Source organism: Astatotilapia calliptera, chromosome 3, assembly GCF_964374335.1.
Source record: "Astatotilapia calliptera chromosome 3, fAstCal68.1, whole genome shotgun sequence".
Taxonomy (NCBI): domain Eukaryota; kingdom Metazoa; phylum Chordata; class Actinopteri; order Cichliformes; family Cichlidae; genus Astatotilapia; species Astatotilapia calliptera.
The window spans coordinates 7,859,472-7,879,173 of NC_137424.1; the positions used below are offsets into that span (position 1 = coordinate 7,859,472).

General features: G+C 42.2%; 1 protein-coding gene across 1 annotated transcript; it reads left to right on the forward strand.

Moving 5' to 3' along the window:
* The first annotated feature begins 4,221 nt into the window (after nt 1-4,221).
* On the forward strand, nt 4,222-19,601 carry LOC145422842 (protein NLRC3-like). Its single transcript, XM_080294707.1, has 4 exons — nt 4,222-4,302; nt 11,980-13,817; nt 14,731-14,904; nt 15,178-19,601. Exons 1-4 carry the CDS (start codon nt 4,222-4,224, stop codon nt 15,371-15,373), a joined length of 2,289 nt encoding a protein of 762 aa, XP_080150833.1. The 3' UTR covers nt 15,374-19,601.
* Nucleotides 19,602-19,702: the final 101 nt, after the last annotated feature.

The following is a 19,702-nucleotide window of genomic DNA, read 5'->3' on the forward strand; positions in this document are numbered from 1 at the left end:
GACCAGTATAAATATGGGATTCTTCCCAATAAATGCTGTCTGATAATGCTTCATATTGCATTAAACACTAGATATGTAAGCAAACAAACAAAAACCCATAGAAGCCAGTTTTAATTATTAAATGTGACAATTACATGGAGATGGAAAGTAAACATGCTTATACACGTCTCTGTGATTACAGAAAATCCACACAGATGCTGTCAGAGCAGAGAATCTTTGATTTATCAGAATGATGAATGCAAACGATTTCATCTCACTCTTGTTCTGGGTTGTAAAATTCACCTGTCCAGTTAAACCGAATCCTTTGCAACACGGTTCTAAGAACCCTACCAACCTCATCCTCAGCTCTCTGCCTGTTGTCCTTTTCAGCTGAGTATTCATCCACATGTGTTTCAACTTCTCTCTCATTTTCAAGCAAATTGCTCAGGCTCTCAGCTTCAGCACAGTTACCATATGGCCACTCTCTGAGGTCTTCTGTGTTCAAGCCAAACAAATTCTTACATGATCTGCAAGGCTTCATTCTGGCACCATCACGGAGACAAAAAGCCTCACACCTGATATTTCCAGGTACTTCAATTGTTCCATCAAAGTAATCTTTCTGGACTGTGTTTGGATAATAGGTCATCACCGCACCAGATACATATTTATGCCATTTGCTAAGACAGGAGGCAGCAATCATAATTTTCCCAGCGTTAGGACCTTTGGTGGACATGGAGACTCCGCAGTACCTTTCTGATTTGTTGGTTTGGGATTTTTGAGAAATGCAGATGGTGGACGAGACGAAAGCTGTTTTTTTATTATTCTCTTCTAAGTCCAAGTCTGTGAGGAGATCTTGCAGACTCTGCTTTATTTGCTCTTCATTCTCTGAGTTATTTTGCAGGACGATCTGAAAACAGTTACAGATCTGGTCAAAGTGTTGCACCTGATTATATAGTTGTTTTTCATAGAAAGTTGATCAACATGTTTGTTTCGCTGCTTGACTTATTTAACTATGCAGGACCATTGGATGCTTTTGGTTTAGACATTTTAAGATAGGGGGTGAAACAAGTCACAAAAATCTATTTAATTTTAAATCAATAAGCAAAAATCCATCTTTGTTCTCACTAATTTATAATTAAATTTGCTAATTGACCTTTTTTTTTCTATTTTGCTATGCCGGGCTGTCAAAACACGCTGAATTTAGAGTCTTTGAGCTGACTTAACAGATCCAGCAGCTACACAGTGACAGCATCATATACGCCTTGAAGACTGTAAGCATCTCCAATAATGAGTCTGTTAGACATTATTTAGAACTAACAAATTCTGAAGCAAGTCTCCAGCTCTCCTGCAGTCTCTGTGTTTGGTGGAGAAGTATAGCTAGAAGCATATGTTGAAGTATAAGGTACAGTATGGATTTTCTTTGGATTTCTCAGTAAAAAAGCACTTTGCATTATACTTTCCTAAAAACTGGAAGTTTGTCAGATTGACTGACAATGTGAGAAGAGTTATCTTACCATGTCGAGCACACAGGAGAAGGGACTTCGCCTGGGAAGCTGAGTCGAATACAACTTTAAAGGCCTGGGATATCTTCTCATTAAAGAACCCAAAACAAAAGGATTAGGGAAGATTTCTTCTGGAGAAAAGGGGATGTTGTTGATTTTGCCCAGAAACAACATGCTGTGAAGGATCTGTTGAGTGAAAACATATTTGCTTATTGTTAGTAGTGATAAACAGGACTGTCTTAAAAGTGTCAAAGGTAACACACCTCATCCACCAAGTGTTGACTTCCCGGAGTCATGTAAGAGCCCCGAACCATCCTCTTGGTAATCTTGTAGGCATTAGTTTTGAACCTCCTTTGAGAAATTGTTGTCTTCTAAAATGATAATGATCGAGCAGTTAGGGATTTAAAGACACAGGAGATCTGATAACTTTGGCTACAGCAGAGTCTGCAGACATACCTATTTTGCTCTTGGTCGGCCTATTTTAAACATGAGAGAAAACATAGTTAGTGAAATGTTGATAACATACAATGACTATCATTGGTGGCTGAAAAGATGCCAGGTAACAAGTGAAAAGCTGCTACTTACCATCGCCACAGTCTAAGAATGAAACAGGAAACACTGAGCGAGTTGCCTCCATCTTAAAGCTGTTGATCATGTGATTTAAAGGAAAGCCACACCCAGCTCTTTCCTGGAATTTTACTCGACTGTAGAAAACTGCTCCATTTGCCCCGCCCACCCATGATCTTTAATATCTACCAAAAACAACCTTTTGGTTGTCAGTAACCAGTCGATCGTTTGCGCGATTAAAAAATGACTTTGTGCGGCGGCGTTCCCACCGCGAGCAGAACTCCGGCTCAAAAACCGCTGTTTTTGAACACTTTTATTTACTTAAGCATTTTAATGGGCTTACTTTGAAACAAAGTGCGATTGAATGATTATTGTTATGTGTTGCCTTGAATTCGGCTATGCTGTCTGTTAGACAGCTGTTTTCCTTTATTGTTGTTTTTGTATTGTTTGTAGCGAACGCTACTGGAATGTATAGATTAAGCTACGTAGCCAAGATAATTAATAATTTAACTGTTGTACATTGGTTGATGATGATTTGCATTGTTACATAGGCTTGCAGAAAAATATATTTGTTTACCGGTAAACTGAATCGAACTTGATGTGCTAATGGACGTTTTTCTGACCTACAGGTCAGGTTTTGTTCCCTCCCTTTGAATTAATCTTCTTCATATTGAAGTGGCGAGCCGGTAGGACCATTCTTTGTTTCCCCTCTTTTCCCCACTTAGCCGTCTTTGGATTACGGACATATTTCCCCATTTGTATGAAGCTGGACTCTAAGGAGGAATACCTTAAAAGTGAACTTTAAAAAGAAAAGGACCAAAAAGGACTTTTGCACAGAAAGATCACAGCATTGATTTATTATTTAATTGTGGGCATTTACGTTGTGTGTTGTGTTAATTATTTTGTTCCATTTCCCCTTTCCTCCATTTATTCAATATATTTTTGGTACAAGATATTGCAGTCTTTGGTCTCATCATTCACACCATCTAGGCTCCATAAAGAACTATTTCTTCTGCGCGTCAGTCAGTAAACTCATCCATTGAAATAAACTAGTCCTTAAATAACTTTGAGTTACACAGTGGCAAATGTAATAGAGAAAGACACAGGGCCACCTGAAATCTGTCGTCCTATCTGATTCAAAACCAACATGTAGGAGAATCTGGAATCTTTGATTTTGAGTTAAAAATAAAATATGGGTAAAATGCAGAAATGTTTTTACTAACATGTACTAACAGAGACTTGGAGGAGAGAGACCTAATGTTTAATAATCCACATTTCACTGTTTTACTCTTTGGTTCAGATGTGGATACTGTATTGTTCTTTCTTTGTGATTGTTTATGTTTAAGTTGTTTGTTGCTGGTTTTTAGTTTGTTTTTTGTCTGTTTGGGAGCTGACACAGTCTCTATGGAGATGGGTTTTTGGGGGGTAGCAGGAGGAGAGAAGCTGCAGAGAGGCGTGTAAGACTGCAACTCTGCTTCCTGGTCCCAACTCTGGATAGTCATATTTTGGGGGGTTTAATAAACTACTACTGCATGATGTAAAGCTGAAGTATTACACAGCTTTATGAACCTCCTGTTATCCTGGTAGACGAGTACAGCAACAAATCTTTTACTTGAACATCTTCTGGCTCCAATAAGCTTTGAAATGTGACCATGAAGTTAGAGACACACTGACTGAAACCCACAGCTGTGACTGTGGATCACATCCACACACAGTGTAGCTGCTGTCTCTGTGTGAGGTCTGTGTATATATGTACATATTTATGCTTATATTCATGTTCTCTTATTCCCCTTTATTTGATATCCTAATTCTGTGCTGTGTAAAAGTTTGTCGGTGTTCTGCTGCTACAAACTGGATTTCCTGGAGGATAAACATGAGGGATTCATAAAGTTCTATCTCTCTGTTAAAATCCCCCAAAATCAATGAAATGTGAATTTCAGGCAGACGTGTTTTTAAAAGAGTCTCTTTAATGGAAAAATGTGTTTTTAAAACCAGCCAATAGGAGCGTCTGTGGATATCAGCTGAGGCTGAACTCAGGAACACCATCACATATAAATACACAGAATTAAATCACTAGATAAAAGACGTCATTAAATAAGGATCAAATCAACATGTCAGAGGTCAAAGGTCAGTCAGAAGAGGTGTGGTTAAACACTGGCAGTGCAGCGACCTAATGCAGTTTGGTTACCGCCACGGGAAAAGCCCCGCCCCCTCTGAGCCTCCGCTGTGTCCTCAGCACATCCAGGAGCAGCAGGTCAGAGGGGGCGGGGCCATGTCAGGACTTATTTTAAGTAAAATTTAAAGTGGAGCGACGGCAGGAGTCACACAGCAGTAACCAGCTCTGTCTGCCAGGGTCAAAGGTCAAACAAGTCCTGCAGCTGACCCACACACAGACTTACACTGATCCACAGAGAGTGATGAATCCACACATCACTTGGCTGGAGGAAGCTCGGTTTCCACACCGTCCAATCAGAAACCAGTGTTGACACTGAGACCCGTCTCTGTAACAGGAAGTCCATGAACAGGCAGACCCTCTGCAGCAGGCTGACCTGTGACCTCTGAGACAGAGGGAGGAGTTTGTGTCAGCAGGGGGCGCTGCAGCATCGCCTGAGAGCTTTAAGAACAACAGCAATAAACAGGAAGTGAAAGTCACACTTCTGTTGGTGTGCGTTATCAGCAGACCCCACCCTCTGCAGGAAGCTGAGATAAGAAGCAGCCAATCACAGAGCAGAGAGCATGTGACTTCCTGTTCCTGCTGTTACTGTGACAACAGCTCCTGGGACAGAGAGCAGCTTTCTAAAGAGGAAAGATGTTGCTGTCACCCCCGGGTGTCATGTGACCCACCTGATGTACCGATTTAAGACTGTAAGAACAATAATAACAACATGTTTTAGTCAGGTGATCCATGCAGAGCAGATCCATGTGACCAAACACAGCTGGATCACATGTTTCCTCTCCTGGAAACAGAAAGCCTTCATGTATAAAGGCTCATGTACCCACTGAGCCCTGCTCTCAGATCTGTGAGGCTTTAACAAACAACAGTTTAAAGTCATGTTTAGCATCTTCTGTCAGTGTGGAAGGTCACACACTTTCCTGAGTGTTGAACCCTGAACTACTAGCTGTTCATGTCAGCCTGGACATAAATACAGACCTGCCTGCTGTCATAGACCCCAGCACTCACATGTTACTTATAAGTGACTCATATGTATGCATGTATATATTGTGTATATTGTGCTATTTCTTACTTAGTGTGTTGTGTCTTTGTTCCTGTTTGTGCTGCAGCACTGTAACCTAAATAATTTCCCCTGGGGATCAAAAAAGTATTCTGATTGTGATTAAATGAAAGCAGTCAGAGCAGAGGACGGTGATGTAAGGAATGGGATTTTAATCAGCCAGTCTCCTTTAACTCTCAGCATCACAAAGTAATGTGGTAACATCTGGACTGATGTGTTTACTGTCAGCTAGTTTAAATGCTGTAGGCTGCAGCCGCTGCTCTAACACTATAACTGTAACAGGGCTCAGTGCTGCTTCTAACAGTCTGAGCTGCTTCAGGCTTTATTTGTGAGGAGCACAGCAGCTTACAAACACGTGGCTGGGCCTGGACCCAAAGGAGTGTTTGTTAAAGCCTGCAGTGAATCCAGCAGCAGAATGATGGAAATGCAACACAGCAATGATGAAGAGGAGCAGCATTACAGCCAAAGTCCAGTTCATACAGTTAGGTCCATAAATCAAATAAGGGAAAATAAAATGTTGTTGGATGCACCTGTCTGCAGCCTTAATGCTCTCTGGTCGCTATGGTAACGCGTAAACATTTCTTTCAAAATAAGACACACGACTACAACACGGGAAAAGACCCAGGGAAACGAAGTTAACGATAAAAACCCTGAAAACCATTGTTGGATTTATATTTTATCATTGTCATTGTTATTGGGGAATATCTAACCATATATGCTTAGAGGTGTAGAACCAATTGTGTAATGATAGTAGTCTTTAAAGACTTTGTGTGACTCCAGAGTGCTCTGGCATTCACACCCACGTCCTGGGATCATGGGAGAGGTGCTACCTTCTTATTGTTTTGTGGTAGGATGTCTGTTTTAGTCTAAGTGCCTTTTGTTTAGATGAACTGCTGGACTTCCAGACCAGCAGGTTTAGGGAAGTCGTTTATGGGGTCACACACACACACACACACACACACACACACACACACACACACACACACACACACACACACACACACACACACATACACCTACATAACATACAGACTGGTACCTTTGTTCACGTGTATGTTAATGAACCTATGTATGTTCATGTAACCTCAATAAAAGAACAGTGTTACGAGGGAACGGACGAGAGCGACTGTGGTCAAGCGAAGGAACGGCATTGGTCCAGTTCTCTCCCGTGCACGAGAAACATAAAGAACTACTCGTGTCTTGCTTTGCTGTGTAGCTGGATTGAACGATCCAGCGAACAGGTTTATGCTACAAACCTATCAACCATCAATTTCACACCGAGCCTCGACTCTCACGGCCCGGTACCAAACGACTCACGGACCGGTCCGTGACCCGGGGGTTGGGAACCGCTGAGTTCACGCATGAGTAGTTCAGGGCTGCACGTTATTTTCATTGTTAATATCTTTGTGAAAAGCACATTGATGTGAAAATCTTCATGAGAGTCAGAGGCCCTACAACACGATTAAAGATTCATTCAAAAGAAAATCACAAGTTATTATCATCTTCAGAACATTTCATTAAACATTAGAGACAGACTGCTGAGTACATCTCATCTCTATCCAAACAACCTACAGTCCACAAACACATCATGAACCAGTGCTCTGGGCTGTGGTCTGTCCCCAGTTACATGGATCAGCTGGTTCCCTGGAGGTGACTGCTGCTGTGGTTTGGAGCGGATGAATAAACCTGAACTGAATCAGGTGTCCAGTTACTTTTGGTCCCTTTAAACCAGGCTGTCACATGTTCAGGATGTGAAACTCCTCCTCCGTGAAAACGGGTGTGGGTCACAATCAGCCAAGGTTTTGGGTGAACCCATTGTGAGATCTAGCCCCACGCTATCGTGTGATTTCCTGTGATCAAATGTCCCAGGATGTGAGTGGGCGTTAAGACGTCCATGTCCCTCTTCAAGCAACTTAAAGAAGTCCAGACGCTTTTCTTTCCAAGCTCCTTCAACAACATCATTCATAGAACAGCTTCCAGCTTCTTTTGCTCGGCTACAGTTTGGATGGATTTGCATTTAAAGATGCAACAAGACTAAAATGGTTAGGGTCAGGAGGTCAAAGGTCAGGGCTCCTGTGGGTCTGAGGGCGGCCTCACGCTGGAGAAGGATGAAGGAGTCTGACCTGAGCCAGTGTTTGACATGAACACATCAGCACTGCTGTCAGTGAGCCTAACGACAGCCGTTAGCATCATTTCAGTGTTTCAGTCATAAAAACACTTCCTGTCTCTGTGGTGGTTACAGTGACATCATGCAGTTTGTGCTTTGACCTCCAGAGGGCGACAAATCAGCACAGACAGAGAGCTCCATTCAAACTTTGCTGCCATCAGGAATAATTCTTCAAATATAATCATCAGTGTTTGAGCAGTTATGATATCAGGGACAATCTAGACATGTGTGACAATACTGAACATGTCACATGACACACCTCAAACATCATGTGATCCACTCTCAGTCTGCACTTTCATTCATGACTTCAACAGGTTGAAATGAGCTTTGAAGAAACATTCAGTGAAATAAATCTTTCATGGATTCATGTGAGCAGCAGATGAACTTTGTACCAACAACATCTTCAATAACAGAGTCTGAATGAAGCTCAGGTGTTGATGCTGCTCACTGATTGGACGCTTGCTTTCAGCTCTGCTCTCAGTCTTTACTGCACAGGTGAAGGTAGAAAGTGTGACTGGATCTATAGACTGGAAACAGAGAAACATGCTGAACATTTGAAGCTTTGCAGCAGAAATGTTCATGTTACAAATACAGCAGAGCTGATCTGGGATCAGTGTGTTCACACCTGCAGCTACAACAAGGTTTCATGTCTCCACACGTCAGCATGTGAACTTTACTCTGACTCAGTCTGAGCAGTCAGACGGCATATTTTTAAAGTTAACACATCAGCACACACAGAGCTGAGCCCCTCCCACCTGTGCTGAGTTTCAGGTGGAGCCCCGCCTCCTTCCAGGAAGCAGCTCACCTGTGTGTCCGTGTTTAGTGTCCAGGTGTGGAGTGGAGCTTGTTGTTGGTGTGAAGAAACTGTAAGTTTGCTTTGTTTCCTCCTTTAACAGTTTGTCTTTAGGAACTTTACTGTTTGTTCAGCTCGTGTTTGATTTCTTCACACAACAAACTGTGTGTGTTTGTATTTCCGGTCTCTCCATTAAAGTCAGTGTGTAATGTTTCCTGGCTAACATCAGCTGTGTGCAGCTTAGTTCAGCACAAATCTGCCGCTCCATAGTTCACGGTAACGGACTCACAGCTGGACCAACGAGGCCGAGTGTGTCCGCCACTCTGAGCTACGTTCGTGTTTGTGTACTTGTAGTTTGTACTTTGAGTTCACTCAGAGCCCACAGAGGACGCAGCGTACGTGATGACGTCACAGCCCTTTACCTCCTTTACTGTCACTGTGATTAATATTTACACACGAGACACCTGCAGAGCTCTGACGCTAAGCTAGCCACACAGCATGCTAACACTAAGCTAACGCTAAGCTAGCCAAGAACCCAGAGTGAGGTTAAAGCTGAGTAAACACTGACCCCAGACCAGCACCGTGATAAAGTGAGCTGCTGCTGCTGAACTTGAACAGGTAACAAAGTGATGAGCAGTCAGGCTGCAGGTTTCTACCTGTTCATGTTTCTACAGTAGAATCACTTTGAAGTGTCTTTGTGCTGTTTCATCTTTGATTTGTGTTCATAAACACTCAGAGAAACATCACGTGACCTCATCAGGATCTGTGTTGGTGTGTGGGGCTGTACCTCAGCTTTATGTTGTTACATGCTCATTTGTTCATTTTAACATCAAAGTAATGTTATGAGGAGTAATGAAGTAACGTACTCCATTACTTTTAATCAAAGTGTTCTGTGTAATATGTGTAATAATGACTGTTTTGAGTAATGACCAACACTGATCACAACAAAGAGGAAATGCCTCCAACATGCACAAACATTTGAGCCACAACATGCAGTTAATGTGCACAAATGTCTTTGATATGCTGCTCAGTGATGGTGGTGACTGTCAGAGCAGAGCTACTGAGAATCAATAAGTAATATCAATGATGGGATCAGAATCACTAAATTCTTCTCATCCCTGTCAGTATCATACATGTGCTGTATAATGTGATAAATGTAGAGGTGCTGGCTGTTCTCTCACTCTGCTGTTTAGCTGTAAAGGACGCCTCCCTGCCTTTGTCTCATTCATGACCTTTAATAGTCTCTTCTAACATGCAGAGATCTGTATGATCTGTTTCATAGAGTCTAACCAGCCTGTACAGGTAACAACAACAGTCACTGCATCACTGACACACAAACGTCATCTCTGTCAATAACAACATTCATACATGGAATAAAAACACATCAGTGGATCATTGCTGGAGCTGATGTTTGTGCTCCTGGTGCAAAGGCTCTCAGTTTCCTCCTTGAAATAACATCAGTGGTGGGTCAGCGACATGCTTTCTTTCCCTCTCAGGTTTAAATATCTGGGACTCTCCACCGTTTGGTTTTAGAGCTGAAGAAGCTTCTCAGATGAAACGTCTTCCAGAAACTTAAAGACGTCTCTTTTCTCTCCAAGCTCCTTAGATCACATGACCTGGATGACTGAACCTACAGACATATTGACCTGGTTTCATGGTCACATGACAGGTCAGAGGTCAGCGACTGTAACTCAGTTCCTCCTGTTAATGTGAACTCACTGAGTGTTTGTGGTTTACCTCTCAGACTGACTGAAGATAATGATGGAGGAAGAGGAGGACAGAGCAGAGTCTGCAGGGTCCAGCTGTCCGTCTGTGAGGAGTGACCGGTCCAAAGGTCAACAGCCAGACTTCAGTGGTGAACCTGGAGCAACGAGGTCAGAGAGCTGAACTCACTGAGTAACAGAAATAATTCTGCACTGACATTATAATCAGTGTTGACTCTGGTTGATTGTCTGACTGTGTTTGTGAGCTGAGAGGAAATGAAAATGAGTTTGTAACAAAAATCAGTTTTGTCCAGTTTTCCTGTAAAAAGCTGAACTCTAATCTAAGAGGATGTTACTGACAGGAAACAGCTGCATTATCTGCAGTCTGTGTGATCACAGCTGCTTCAATCATGTTTGTGTCTGCAGAGGTCAGAGGTCACAGTCTGCAGGGTCCAGCTGTCCGTCTGTGAGGAGTGACTGGTCCAAAGGTCGACCTCCAAACTTCAGTGGTGAACCTGGAGCAACGAGGTCAGAGAGCTGTGATGACTCCTTTACATGTTTGTGTTTCCTGGATAAATATGACCTGAAACATCCTCAGATTGTTACAAAGATTCATTAAAAAGAAAACAATGAAAGAGAAAAGATCCAAATGTTCGACTTGGTCATTTGCTGTTTGAGGACAGTGATGCTCATATCTGTGGGGAAAGTGTGACCTGAGTGGGTTCATGTTTGTCTTTAAAGAACAGAGCTGCTCTGATTCTCTTTGTGTCTGATCTGTTAAACAGTCTGAGAGGTCACACAGAGACCCAGCAGCTAAAGCCTGGATCATACTGGCTGCTGTTACTCCATCAGGACAACACTGAACCACAGTGGTGTGGATGTAGTGGATAAATCCCACCATACTGATGCTCAGAGTTAACCACAGGGAACAAAACCAGATGTTACCTTCAGATTGTGACCTTTGGAGTGGACGATGCAGATTTCAATAGAGAATAAATGTTGTTGTTTTTCAGCTGTGAAGAAAGAATCTAATTTTCTGAACTTAAGAATTTATGATGCTGGAAACAACATGGAGACTATAACACAACATTTCCACTGTGTTCATAGAATGAATGTAAAACTGTCAGACATTCATTAAATATGCAAAATGTCTACAGAAGCATCAGAGGGTCAGACGTGAAGCACTCAGTGATTTTGATCAAATGACTCATCAGTTATTGATCTGTACTACACTGATCTACCACGTTAGTAAAGCTGGTGTTCTGGTGGTGGAGGGAGACTCGGATCATGTTCTGGTTTTGGAGCAGTGATCTGCTGATGGTTCAGTTTGATGAGCTTCTTCAAAATCATCCCTGACATCACCACTGAAAGGACGTCCATGAAAACAGACTGAAAATTACTGATATGTTCACAATCTGAGAGTTTAAAACTTGACAGACTTGATTCAGATGAAGTTATTTGAGCAGAAACTCCTGGATCTTTATCCTGTGTTGATCTAATCCTTCATGGTTCCTCCACAGAGTGGAGCAGCAGAGCTCAGAGGTTCCCAGTGGTCAGTCTGCCCAGCAGCATCAAACACAGCTGGACTCCATATTTATGGTCTGTACATGTACAACAACTACTGTTACATCTGTTCTGTTCACAGTCATCTCCATGCTGCTCTTTGTAGACCAGTGGATCGTCAGTGTGTCCAACATGGATCTGATGTTTGGCTCCATGATTTCAGTCTGATTGGCTCATTCATAAATATTCTGTTCCAGCTGCTGGAGGACAACATCATCACTTTTGTGAAGAACGAGCTGAAGAAGATCCAGAAGGTTCTGAGTCCAGATTACCCAGAATGCTTAGAGAGTCAGAGGAGCAGCAGCAGAGAGGCGTTTGTGAAGATCACAGTGGACTTCCTGATGAGAATGAAGCAGGAGGAGCTGGCTGACCGTCTGCAGAGCAGTAAGAGGATTTATCTAAAGATTTAAGCTGCTGGATAAATGAACATTTTCCAGAGATGGAAGATGGAGCAACATGTTTTAAAGATTAGTTCTTTTTGGAATTGAGTGTTTATTTTTCTTCTCATTCAGAACTTCAAGCTGCAGTTTGTCATCGTAACCTTAAATCCACCCTGAAGAAGAAGTTCCAGCGTGTGTTTGAGGGCATCGCTAAAGCAGGAAACCCAACCCTCCTGAATCAGATCTACACAGAGCTCTACATCACAGAGGGAGGGACTGCAGAGGTCAATGATGAACATGAGGTCAGACAGATTGAAACAGCATCCAGGAAACCAGACAGACCAGAAACAACCATCAGACAAGAAGACATCTTTAAAGCCTCACCTGGAAGAGATGAACCAATCAGAACAGTGCTGACAAAGGGAGTGGCTGGCATTGGGAAAACAGTCTTAACACAGAAACACAGCCTGGACTGGGCTGAAGACAAAGCCAACCAGGACATCCAGTTCATATTTCCATTCACTTTCAGAGAGCTGAATGTGCTGAAAGAGGAAAAGCTCAGCTTGGTGGGACTTGTTCATCACTTCTTTACTGAAACCAAAGAAGCAGGAATCTGCAGCTTTGAAGACTTCCAGGTTGTGTTCATCTTTGATGGTCTGGATGAGTGTCGACTTCCTCTGGACTTCCACAAAACTACAATCCTAACTGACCCTAGAAAGTCCACCTCAGTGGATGTGCTGCTGATAAACCTCATCAGGGGGAAACTGCTTCCCTCTGCTCGCCTCTGGATAACCACACGACCTGCAGCAGCCAATCAGATCCCTCCTGACTGTGTTGGCATGGTGACAGAGGTCAGAGGGTTCACTGACCCACAGAAGGAGGAGTACTTCAGGAAGAGATTCAGAGATGAGGAGCAGGCCAGCAGCATCATCTCCCACATCAAGACTTCACGAAGCCTCCACATCATGTGCCACATCCCAGTCTTCTGCTGGATCACTGCTACAGTTCTGGAGGATGTGCTGGAAACCAGAGAGGGAGGACAGCTGCCCAAGACCCTGACTGAGATGTACATCCACTTCCTGGTGGTTCAGGCCAAAGTGAAGAAGGTCAAGTATGATGGAGGAGCTGAGACAGATCCACACTGGAGTCCAGAGAGCAGGACGATGATGGAGTCTCTGGGAAAACTGGCTTTTGATCAGCTGCAGAAAGGAAACCTGATCTTCTATGAATCAGACCTGACAGAGTGTGGCATCGATATCAGAGCAGCCTCAGTGTACTCAGGAGTGCTCACACAGATCTTTAAAGAGGAGAGAGGACTGTACCAGGACAAGGTGTTCTGCTTCATCCATCTGAGTGTTCAGGAGTTTCTGGCTGCTCTTCATGTCCATCTGACCTTCATCAACTCTGGACTCAATCTGATGGAACAACAAACAACCTCTACATGGTCTAAACTATTTAACAAACTAAAACTTCAATCTCTCCACCAGAGTGCTGTGAACAAGGCCTTACAGAGTCCAAATGGACACCTGGACTTGTTCCTCCGCTTCCTCCTGGGTCTTTCACTGCAGACCAATCAGACTCTCCTACGAGGTCTGCTGACACAGACAGGAAGTAGCTCACAGACCAATCAGGAAACAGTCCAGTGCATCAAGAAGAAGCTCAGTGAGAATCTGTCTGCAGAGAAAAGCATCAATCTGATCCACTGTCTGAATGAACTGGATGATCGTTCTCTAGTGGAGGAGATCCAACAGTCCCTGAGATCAGGAAGTCTCTCCACAGATAAACTGTCTCCTGCTCAGTGGTCAGCTCTGGTCTTCATCTTACTGTCATCAGAAGAAGATCTGGATGTGTTTGACCTGAAGAAATACTCTGCTTCAGAGGAGGCTCTTCTGAGGCTGCTGCCAGTGGTCAAAGCCTCCAACAAGGCTCTGTGAGTAAATCTGTGATCATGTTTATTTTTAAAATGTTGATTAAAAGTGGTCATAGATTTCTTCCATGACAGATCCATGTCCTAAAACCATGAGACAGCGTAGTTGTATAGTATAAAAGAAAAAAGGAGAACTTTTGACCACAATATTGTAACTTGAATGAACTTTTGATACAGCCTTTAAACATAAAATTTATGAACAGAATCGGTGACAAAGGGCAGCCCTGGTGGAGCCCATCACCCACCGGACTTATTACTATCCAACGTATTGCCGGCTATGCCAACCAAGCTCTTGCAATGGTTGTAAAAGGATCGAATGGCCATAAAATGTTTCTCAGTTTTATTATTTTCAGTCACATCTGTTTTTGATTATTAACTGAATATTTTAAAATTCAGGCTTTTTATGTTATACAAAACATCATATTTTCTTATGATGTCTTGTATTGATTCTGAAGGAATAGTTTTCATCAGTATCGCAGATACCAGCCTGAATTTTACTTTGTATTGGATCAGAAAGGAAATCAGTGGCATCACACATCACTTACAGCAACTTCAGTACCACTCCATTTTAATAAACTGGGGGGAGTTGCACCAAGATTCAGTATGAGATAAAGAATTATTTTTAACTGTAAGGTTGGAGAAATCTGTTGTTGGAAATTGGAAGAACAGGTCATCTTAAAAATCACTGCATTGTAGTTTTATTCAGGCCCCTTCAATCTGTGATCGCTGTTGCTTTGCATTGTAAATGCTACTATTACAAAAGTCACAAATATTAGTGTATGTGTGTGTTGTTGGGTAATAAACCAAAAGAACAGAATCTACCAGCACCTCACTGATTTCTGCTTAAAAACAATAAAAAAGCAATAAAGCTCTGATTTGTTTGGTTGATCTTGTCTCCCTTCCACCTTGATTTCAGACTGAGTGGCTGTAACCTGTCAGACAGAAGCTGTGAAGCTCTGTCCTCAGTCCTGAGCTCCCAGTCCTCCCATCTGACAGAGCTGGACCTGGGTAACAACAACCTGCAGGATTCAGGAGTGAAGCTTCTGTCTGCTGGGATGAAGAGTCAATACTGCAAACTGGAAACGCTGAGGTCAGCTCAAGCAATATCGATTTTTTTTTCATCAATTAACATCATTTAATCAATTTCATTTGGAAAAAATTAACAGTGTTTATGTTTTGTTTTTTTAATGAATCCATGCAAGTCACAGTAAACTGCCACATTTGTCTTTTGTAACATGAGGCAATAAGGATTCCAGCATGTCCTGAAACAGTGTTGAAATATTGTAAATGTAGTAGCTCCTCATGGCACCATGAATATACTTTAACACAAGTGTTTCATGTCTTCTTGTCATCCTTTCTTCAGACTGAGTGGCTGTAACCTGTCAGACAGAAGCTGTGAAGCTCTGTCCTCAGTCCTGAGCTCCCAGTCCTCCCGTCTGACAGAGCTGGATCTGGGTAAAAACAACCTGCAGGATTCAGGACTGAAGCTTCTATTTTCTGCAGTGGAGAGTCCAAAGTGTACACTTGGGATTCTCAGGTCAGGATTCAGTCTTTTCTGATGATGATTTAAAACCTGAGTCAGGTCGATAAATGGCTTACTCATTTACAACAGACATGATTTGTCAAATCACCTTATATCTAACCCAAAGGTCCTGTGTTTTACTACTTTGATTTTTTAGTAAAACACAGGACCTCTTAATATTTATCTAAGAGACCATATATAATTTTTTTCCCTGGATCATGTGTGTACCCTCCTGGTTGGAGCTCCAGCAGCCTGTATCAGTGAATGGGACTTTAAATGAAATTGCTGCCCCTGTCAGGAAGAGGTCTGAGTGACACACAAAACAGAAAATATGAGCACTGCATGTGTCTGAGGCTACTCAGATACAGACCTGAATGAGACACTAACTTTGTCTCTGAGAGATAACTTTTATTATTAAATACACTTCATTTCTCATCTGTGTAGAGAATGTAGAGTTTGACATGCTAATATTACAAAATGAAAAATCACACTGAGTCACAAAGAAATTGTTTTGGAGTATTTATGGTTCAGCTGATGAAATTGTTCAAACAAACCAGTAATTTACACCGAAACAGCACAAGTGGAACTTTTTCGAGGGACTTACACTAAGCTTGTCCTGGTACACCTGTAGAGCCCAGCTTCTATGGACCATGAGCTTAAGTTCTGTGCTGCTCTGATTTATTGCCTGTGCTGTCTTTCAGTTCAGCTTTGTCGAGTCTCTGGTAGGATTTCTTTTACATGACCTGTGTAAAAACAAAACAGGAAACACATTAAGCTGAAGTAAGATGCACAATTTGAAAAATGGGGCACAAAAAATGTTGCTGCTTTCTGGAAAGTGCGTCTAAGAAGACCCAATGGAGAAAGTGAAGAGAAAAATCAAAGATTAAGAAGAAGAAAATGGCAGAGGCAGTTTCTCTTGGACTGCCTGCAGATGGGGTGAGACTCTAGAAACAGGGATGATTGGAGAAAATGCAAAGAGGCCATAGGATAAACCAGGAGATGAATACTCTGGTGTTCTGGGGATAGTGGGAGTGAGAGGGAGAGATGCCAGTGAATGATTTCAAGGATAAATTTGAGAGAATCAGAGCTAAGAAACCAAAGCAAGTGGGGAACTACAAACATATGGACAGACTCATAATTAGGCCAAAGACACATTAAAGCAATTATTACAGGTTTAGAAACAGGGATGGATATGAAGGAGCTTAGCATGAATTTGCATTGAGGAAAGAATAGCAACGAGCATCAGAGGAAACAGTTAGGAAAACTAAAAGGATGTACTGGCAGGAATACTGCAGTACTTTAGGAAGAACTACCGTATTTCCCAGACTACAGAGCGCACCTGAATATTAGCCGCACAAGCTAAAATCAGGGGAAAATCCTGTTTTGTACATACATTAGCCGCACCTGACTAAAAGCCGCAGGTGTTTCAATGTTGACTTATCATATGTAAGAGAATATGCACAAAGCGAATTGTCAGGAAAGAGATGGCTGTTTGGAGACACACCCCTTTTATTAATATTTTGAAAAACAAGTTATGGGTACATATTTGCATAACTTTTTAGGTATATGTACAAGTAGCGGTAATTACAAGTACAAAACATGTACTGTGCTTCATAAATGAGTAACAAATGTAGTACATAACAATAACCTACAGCACACCAGAACAATTGATTCGGACTACCTTTTAGGCTCAGGTGCAGTGACACGGCTTTAACAAGAAGAAAAGTCAGTCATTCACCATCTTTCTCTTCTTCCTGCGCACTAAAACCACCAAAGTCCTCTTCTCCAGTGTCGGAAACAAACAGGCTCAGGGTGGCTTCGTCATCCACTCTCAGCTTCTTTCTTTCGTTGTCACTTTCAAAACCAAAGAAATCCTCGTTGTCAGTGTCAGAGTCGAACACCCTCAGAAGGGCCGTGGCGGTGTCCTCCTCTCCATCATGCAGCATTCAGCCCTTCGAAATCTGTTGGTGATCGTGGATGTTTTCACACTTTTCCACGCTGTCAGAATCCAATGGTGGAGTTGGGCATAACTTGCTTTTTGCAAGTTTATCGCCGCTCATCATCCAGGCCTCCAGCTGAACGGGTAGCGCTACTTTGAAGTTTGTTTTTCGCGCTACCTCGTACTGCACTACGTTGCCTGACGGATGGACATGTGACCAACATACCACTCTTGAACCCCGATCCTTCCGCCAGGCAACGTAGTGCCGTACAACAGCGGAACAAACAAAACAAATCCGCTCATGGACAATCCATAGAAAAGCCGCACCTGACTAAAAGCCACAGGGCTCAAAGCTTGTGCAAAAAGTAGCGGCTTATAGCCCGACAATTACGGTACACCAGTTCAGAATGTGTGGAGTACAGTTAAGAACATGAATGCAGACAGGAAACAACAGCAGCTGTTGTAAAGTAAATTCAAACTCCTTTATTAAATGCAGCTGGTTGAGTTGAAAACAATGGAGAATGATTGTGTTACGTTGTTTATTCTCTATAGAAATGGAGCAGGAGTGCATGCAGAGCTGGACGTGGGCTGTATATACATGCGTGTATCTGTTTTGTCTGTGAGCAGAGAAAACAAAGCGCTGGAAATGTCATATTGAAATGTTAAATCAGGAAAATCCTGGAGAAGAGGATAGTTCTAATGTTCAGTTTGTAATGTTGAATTCAACACAGCTCTTAAATGCATAAAAATGACTTCACCTGACGTCAGACTGAGCAATCGGATTAGCTACTGATATTGATTTAACCCTTTAAGACCTACCATAGAACCAAGTCCGCCAGAGCTTATATTATATTTTTACATGCTGTAGAGCCATTTTTGGGAGCATTTCAAGTTGCTATACATCAATACAACCATTACAGCCTAAATTTTAATAATATGTATGTATTAAGTGCATAGTAATTACATAAATTGCAAAAAAGTGCAATAAACTACAAAAAAATTGAAAATCGTTTTTGTTTTTTTAACATATATTTCTAGTTAGAGAAATTTAAGAGGCTTATCCCTCAAAACTGTAAATACAAAAAAGTTGCACAAAATAGTTTCCCACCTCAGGAAATTTATTTTGAGTGCCTTCATAGTTTTATTTTTGAAATACACCAATTTTTATATACTGCAGGAAAAACGAAAATAAATATTATACTGCAAATTTGCAAAATAACAGCATATGCATCAAAATAAACTATTTCCAGCAGAGCAATATGAGTCCTAAGCATATGTGGAAGGAAACTGTAACCTAGGACAAGCTGATGGCATAAGATGTAAATACAACTCCTCAGGTTTCATATGCAAAAAAAATTATTGCGCTAGCTCACGTGATTACAGTGCTACCGGGATTTAAAAATAGTTGCGCAAAACGGAGTGTGCCCACTCTGACCAGTTTTAAAGGGTTAAAGCAAGAAAATATGGTATTAGCATTAGATGCCAATTCCTATTAACCTTAAATTAGCATTACCTGCTAATGGCAGTCTACTTAGCATTAACTCCTCACTAATGTAATGCTAATTCACATCAAATTATCTTTAGCTTTAGCATTAGCTGCTAGCTTCAGCCTACCTAGCACTAGCTGCTCACATTGTTAAAAGGGAAGAGAAAACGATATTAGCATTAGCTTGTAATAATTATTCACCCCTAATTAGAATTAGCCACTAATGGCAGCATACTTAGCATTAACTCCTCACATCGTTATAATGCAAATGATGCTAACTTGCATTAAATTAGACTGCTGTTATTAGCTAATGCTATTTAGCAGTAGCTGCTCACATTGCTATAAAGCAAAGGAAAACGATATGAGCATTAGGTTCTAATGCGTATTTGCCTTAAATTAGACGTAGGTGGGCAGCACGGTGGCACGATGGTTAGCACTGTTGCCGCACAGCAAGAAGGTCCTGAGTTCAATTCCACCATCAGGCCGGGGTCTTTCTGTGTGGAGTTTGCATGTTCTCCCCGTGTTTGCGTGGGTTCCCTCCGGGTACTCCGGCTTCCTCCCACCGTCCAAAGACATGCAGCTTGTGGGGATAGGTTAATTGGATAATCCAAATTGCCACTAGGTGTGAATGTGCGAGTGAATGTGAGTGTGAATGGTTGTCTGCCCCTGTGTGTTAGCCCTGCGACAGACTGGCGACCTGTCCAGGGTGTACCCCGCCTTTCGCCCTATGACAGCTGGGATAGGCTCCAGCGCCCCCCGCGACCCTGAAAAGGATAAGCGGAAGCGAATGGATGGATGGATGGATAGACGTAGGTGCTAATGGCGGCCTACTTAGCATTAGCAGCTCAGATGTTGTAATGCTAGGAAAAAGAGTGTTAGCATTAGCCGTTCACAATGTTATAAAGTTAAGGGAAATAGTGTTAGCATTAGCTACTCACATT

What these genes read in the sequence shown, in the direction of transcription:
- LOC145422842 (XM_080294707.1), top strand. Translation starts at nt 4,222, where the DNA reads ATGCAGTTTGGTTACCGCCACGGGAAAAGCCCCGCCCCCTCTGAGCCT. An exon ending in AAAGCCTCCAACAAGGCTCT is followed by an intron (nt 13,818 to 14,730) that starts GTGAGTAAATCT and finishes CCTTGATTTCAG; the next exon opens with ACTGAGTGGCTGTAACCTGT. An exon ending in TGCAAACTGGAAACGCTGAG is followed by an intron (nt 14,905 to 15,177) that starts GTCAGCTCAAGC and finishes TCCTTTCTTCAG; the next exon opens with ACTGAGTGGCTGTAACCTGT.